Source organism: Rosa chinensis, chromosome 5, assembly GCF_002994745.2.
Source record: "Rosa chinensis cultivar Old Blush chromosome 5, RchiOBHm-V2, whole genome shotgun sequence".
NCBI lineage: Eukaryota > Viridiplantae > Streptophyta > Magnoliopsida > Rosales > Rosaceae > Rosa > Rosa chinensis.
Genome location: NC_037092.1, coordinates 21,261,860 through 21,267,561, shown reverse-complemented (window position 1 = coordinate 21,267,561; position 5,702 = coordinate 21,261,860). Strand labels below are relative to the sequence as shown.

Sequence of the window (5,702 nt, the reverse complement as noted above, 5' to 3'; positions counted from 1 at the left end):
TGACAAATCAAGACTATCAAAACCCACTCGCACAAAAGAAATTTCTGTCACACCGTCCAATCCCTTCCGACCACGTGTCAGTTACCCAATTCATTTCTTCCGTGTCTCTACCTCTCGCCTCGGTCAGTATGTCTCTTAGTCCTTCGCTACAGCATTGGCGCGTAAGTTGTATTTCTAGCTCTGTATGGGGGGGTTTGGCTATTAAATTGAATTGGACTTTCCAAATCAAAGCCTAACGTTCTTATATATACAAATGTAGTTGCAGACATTGATATCTTTGATGCTTGATTTTAGGAAGATTTGGTGGAATTGGAGATGGTGAAGGAGAAGAATGTGAAGAGATGGGTTGTGGTCTTAATAGCCATAGCTCTCACCTCTACCAGTAGACTCAACCTCTCTCTGTTTTTCAAGAATCCCAGTTCCTGCCAATGTCCTCAGGTAAGACTTGGATGGGTGGATGTGCATGTAGTTGAGTTCATTGTCATGGTTTCTTTTGTTGATTTTTGTGTGAGTGTAGGATTCAAAGAAATACAGTGGCATTGTTGAGGACTGCTGTTGTGATTATGAAACGGTGGACAGTGTTAATGCAGAGGTGTTGCATCCTCTGCTACAAGAGATTGTTAAAACTCCGTTTTTTCGATATTTTAAGGTGTGCTGCTTGAACCCTCTTGATGTTTTTGCTATTACTGGGTTTGATTCACATTTGATTATCTAATTCATACGGTGAAGAGCTATTTTAAGCATTTCAAGGGGTTAATGATACTAGTCACATGAATTCTTTATCTTTGACTCGTTCTTATGTGTATGTATGCTTGCATTAGAGATTTGAGGGCCACTTAATGATTAATGACCTCGTATACCCAGAACTGGTTTGAATGGAATACACTGGTTAAAGAGGGCTCAGTAGACGGTAGTGGTAATTGGATTCATTGAAATTCTTGACAGCATTGTGTAAAGTGGTATGGCTTTTTTGCGTAAAAGTTGTAGACTTGTGTATCCGAAATAGGCAAGCACCTTCTACATTTCCTGTGATTTGCCTTACTTATCCCAGATTTTTACATGGTGTTCTGGTATAATCAGACATTTCTAGCTGTCAGTAACAAAAATGAAATTCAGAATTGATATGTGAATATGTGAACTTTCTATTGACATTGTGCTTCCTCATATTATAGTAGTGCTTTAGTAATATTGTCAGTCTTGTGTTCACCTTGTGGGAGCTTTTGTACTTGGTTCATTTGATAGGCCAAGCTGTGGTGTGACTGTCCCTTCTGGACTGAAGATGGTATGTGCCTCCTGCGTGACTGCAGCGTCTGCGATTGCCCAGAAAATGAATTTCCGGAACCTTTCAAGAGGCCCTTTCACCGTGACCTTCCATCCGACAGTTTGGTTTGTCAAAATGATAAGCTGCAGGGGTCTGTTGACCGCACTCTAGACAGTAGAGCTTTCAGAGGCTGGATCGAGACAGATAACCCTTGGACAAATGATGATGAGACTGATAATGGTAATTCACTGAATATTATCTTTGATCTTATGCTTCCTAGTATTAACCTTAGTAAAGATTTTATTTGTTGGAAGCTGGAGTACACACACTGGAATTTTAGATGTGAAAGTCATTATTTATAATTTAGTGTGGAATGCATATGCTATATTATGAGAGACATCAGAAACCAATGAAGACAATAGGCTTGCATTTTAAATGACAGAACTAAATATTTTGCATCTTCCCATTTATTGAATGTAGGTCATGGTTTATGGTATATGTAGCAAACAAATTCTGAATGTAAAACTGCCTCGGTCTTTATTCTGTGTTCATTTCTCTCAATGAAAAATTTCTTGTTGGAGTAAATAACTGATTTTAAATCATGTTGTTCAGAGATTGACTCTGTTAACTTCTGATCTGCAGATGAGATGACATATGTGAACCTTCTGCTGAACCCTGAACGTTACACTGGCTATACTGGTCTATCAGCAAGAAGGATATGGGATGCTGTTTATTCTGAAAATTGCCCAAAATGTGAGTCCAAACTTTTGGTATATCTAGTTGGAAAAATTGGATCCTTATTCTGCTTGCTATATTCTATCATTAAAATGTTGGATATTGCTTTCATATTTGTATAGCCAATCAACTCCAGTGAAGGTGACATGATACAACTTTATGGAGGGAAGTCTAGGTTGAGTATATCAAAATGACATATGCCCTGCTTGAAAACTGTACCAGTGTTGTTTCTTCTTCTCTTCTGCAGATTCATCTCAGGACATTTGCCAGGAGCAAAGAGTATTGTACAAATTAATATCGGGTCTTCACTCATCAATTTCAATACACATAGCTGCTGATTATCTTCTAGACAAGATTACCAATCTGGTTCTCCTTCTGCCTCATATCATGTGACTATTTTTCTTTTCCCTGCTCATTTTCATCTCATTTGTCCGGTTGAGGGGTTATCAGCATAACTATCAACTTATTTGTTACCCATAACACATGCATTGTTCATTCTTCTATAATCTTCTGCGGTTTCAAAATTGAAAATTCATAGGATTTCAGAAATTTCTCTACAATGAGAATAAAAATTACTTTAGTAAAGGTAAAACAACTAAAAGAATTTATGTCACTGTCTTTAGTCAATATGAGCTGTATATGACCTTTGCACATATAAATTTCAGTGGGGTCAAAACATGGAATTGATGCATGATCGCGTTTTAAAATATCCAGATCGTGTTCAGAATTTGTACTTCGCATTCCTCTTTGTTCTCCGGGCAGTGACAAAAGTAAGCATTTTCTGCTATCTTTTCTGCATTGGTACCGCATAATCAATTTTCTTATTGTCCCATATTGTACTAATCATTGATGGGCTTAACATCTTGTAGGCTGCAGATTACTTAGAGCAGGCTGAGTATGATACAGGTAATCATGAGGAAGACCTGAGAACAGAGTCTTTGATGAGGCAGCTACTTTACAATCCTAAACTCCAAGCTGCATGTCCCCTACCGTTTGATGAAGCAAAGCTCTGGAAAGGTCAGAGTGGACAACAATTGAAGCAACAAATTCAAAAGAAATTCAGAAACATTAGGTTTGTCTGTGAGAAGTTTCTTCAGTAGTTAATATTTTGTGTTGAACTAAACATTGATCACCTTCTTGTCATTCAGTGTTCTAAAAATTTCATCCTCAAATTTCAGTGCATTAATGGATTGTGTGGGATGTGAGAAATGTCGGCTCTGGGGAAAGCTTCAAGTTCTTGGTCTTGGTACTGCATTGAAGATCCTCTTTTCTGTTGATGGTAAAAATCATCAAGATCAACCTGTAAGTTCTGGCAGCTCTCTTATCAAACTCATCTCGCAACATAGGTTTTCTTATTCATCTAAATACCCATTTGTCAGTTTTGAATTGCAAAGATACCGAACCAATTGATCAGGTTATGCTTGAGGTTTTCCAATAGCTTTCCAGCTGAATATCTAGACTTTGTTTGAGTTGCCTTCTTTAACAAGTTCTTTAGAGTAGGTGAACTTGAACCATCTCATTCTCTCTCATTTTTCTTTGCATGTGCAGCTGCAGCTGCAACGAAATGAAGTGATAGCTCTCGTAAATCTGCTAAATCGACTCTCTGAATCTGTCAAGCGGACATTCAATCAAGAAAGTAGCGGAAGGAGGACGAGTTGTTGAACCTTATTCTATACAAACAATCAGAACATTGCAAAGAATATGGGAGGCGGTGATCCCAATCAGGCTTAGTGACTTGATACATATTTACGCAAGCGTACGAATCATTGTCAAGATAGTGAAATATTAAGTCTAAAATTATCGTACCACGGGGATTAGTGGCTAACCCACAATCCTTGAGTTAGTCAGAACTAAAGTCACTAAGCAAGAAAAAGAAAAACAGAAGGAAAAAGAAAAAGAAAAAGAAAAAGAAAAAGAAAAAGAAAAAGAAAATAAATAAAAATGTTAATCTAAGGCACTAAGCCCTAGCAATGCTCGGCTTTGGTTTTCACCAAAGCCTAATCAAAACTAAGAGCCTAGTGATGACTATTTACAATGAGATAGAAATTGTCATTTGAAATTGTAATTGTAATTTTCTAAAAGACTAAGCCAAAAACTAAATGAACAACAACAATTAAAAATGAAGAAAAATAAGATAGAGAGATTTTGGGTACTAGGGATCGCTTTCTAGCAATTTCAATGAACGAACATATTTCAAGCAAACAAACATATCTTCATGAGAACCAAATCCCGTACTTAATGCCAGTCAAGGCCACTAAGCCAAATTTCCTTAAGGATATTCACATTTTTGGTTAGGACAAATATGAACTCTCTAACTCATGAGTTAGTACCTTACTAGGGCTACCAAAACATGAACTAAAGGCCTAGAGCTCTAGAAATTAGGGATTTAAGCATGCAATAGTTACAACCTAAAATTTAACGATTACTTAGTTCTCTACCTAATGCCGGTTAACGCCAATAAGTCAATTTCTCTTATTTGGTATCCATTCTTCCGGTTAAGGCAAGAATGAACTCTCTAACCCTAATCATTATGCCTTATTAGGGCCACAACATCTAGGATTAAAGGCGAAGGGCACAAGAAAATAGAAACTTAGGCGATCATTCATTCTCGATTAAGCAACTACTTGACACACCACACTAATTACATGAAGCTAGTGAACAAAAGAACCACCAATTGTATCACACATCACAAATTTCAACACATAACAAAGAGAGTGGTTAATTCCCTAAATTCATGCATCAAGAACCAAGTAGCATAGTAATTAGAGTGCACCCATATGAAAATACATTACTTATCACTTGAAAAATATGTCAATTACATCAAAATTGAGCTAGAGTTAGAAACCCTAGCCCCCAGAAGTAACTACTCACAACCCATATTCATGAACATCAAAATTACAAAATTCAAATAGCAAAGAGTAGAGAAGTGTAGGAGAAAACAAAGATAGTCACAAATAGCTATGAAGCTAGCATGACTAGCCTTGAATTACAATCCCACAAAATACCCAAATCTTGAATCTTGTAGAGATTGAGCTCCTTGATAGATCCTTGAAACTTTGTGTGAGTAGTCATTCAAATCTCAAAACAACATATCAAGAAAAGAGGAAAAAAATGGAGGAAAAAGATGGGTGATGGGCTGCCCTGTTTTGGTGGTGTGCGGCTACTGTTCAGTGAGGGGATGATTACATATGGGTAGCTGATGCTACGTGTGGGAGACGAAAAGATGATAAGGACCAGGTGGCAACTTGTGAGTGGACAAGGAGATAAGAAAGAAGAAGAAAGAAAAAGAAAAAGGAAATAAAAATAAGGGCACGTGCAATGGTGATGGCTGATTAAGCAAGTTGAATTCAATCATTTGGCACATGGTGCTACACGTGCTTGATAGTTATGTTAATTAAACAAAATAATTTTTTGTTTAATTAACAATTCTCCATCATCAATTTTTTTTTTCTCTCCTCCTTTTTCTTCTTTCCTTCGTTTGCTTTCCCCACTCAAACTAATGATTTTCACATATTTGCTTGCGTTGATCGGTTGACCATTGTTGACTTTTTTGCCTTTTTGTCGATAACTCCAATTTTGCACCATTTTCTTCCAAAATTCTCAACTCCGCTTATTTACTACAAAATAAATAAAAATGGATTAGTGACATTATAATTGACTTGAGGATTAACTTATTTATAGTGTTTTTAGATACAATTACATGCAT

The 5,702-nt window shown here is 36.8% G+C and overlaps 1 protein-coding gene across 3 annotated transcripts; it reads left to right on the top strand.

Moving 5' to 3' along the window:
- The first annotated feature begins 259 nt into the window (after positions 1-259).
- Positions 260-3,802, top strand: LOC112167815 (endoplasmic reticulum oxidoreductin-1). 3 transcript variants are annotated; one of them, XM_040507120.1, is made up of 9 exons: positions 260-438; positions 518-649; positions 1,243-1,501; positions 1,904-2,014; positions 2,244-2,362; positions 2,662-2,766; positions 2,866-3,068; positions 3,175-3,298; positions 3,617-3,801. In XM_040507120.1, exons 1-9 carry the CDS (start codon positions 316-318, stop codon positions 3,656-3,658), a joined length of 1,218 nt encoding a protein of 405 aa, XP_040363054.1. In that variant the 5' UTR covers positions 260-315; the 3' UTR covers positions 3,659-3,801. The 3 variants fall into 3 exon arrangements, with proteins under 3 accessions (XP_040363054.1, XP_024160667.1, XP_040363055.1); XM_024304899.2 differs by having other exon boundaries at positions 3,545-3,799; XM_040507121.1 differs by lacking the exon at positions 2,662-2,766 and having other exon boundaries at positions 3,545-3,802.
- Positions 3,803-5,702: the final 1,900 nt, after the last annotated feature.

Bases quoted from the DNA above. Each gene is read 5' to 3' on its own strand.
- LOC112167815 (XM_024304899.2), top strand. From the start codon at position 316: ATGGTGAAGGAGAAGAATGTGAAGAGATGGGTTGTGGTCTTAATAGCC. The intron at 650-1,242 runs GTGTGCTGCTTG...TTCATTTGATAG, and splicing joins CGTTTTTTCGATATTTTAAG to GCCAAGCTGTGGTGTGACTG. The intron at 2,015-2,243 runs GTGAGTCCAAAC...TCTCTTCTGCAG, and splicing joins TTCTGAAAATTGCCCAAAAT to ATTCATCTCAGGACATTTGC.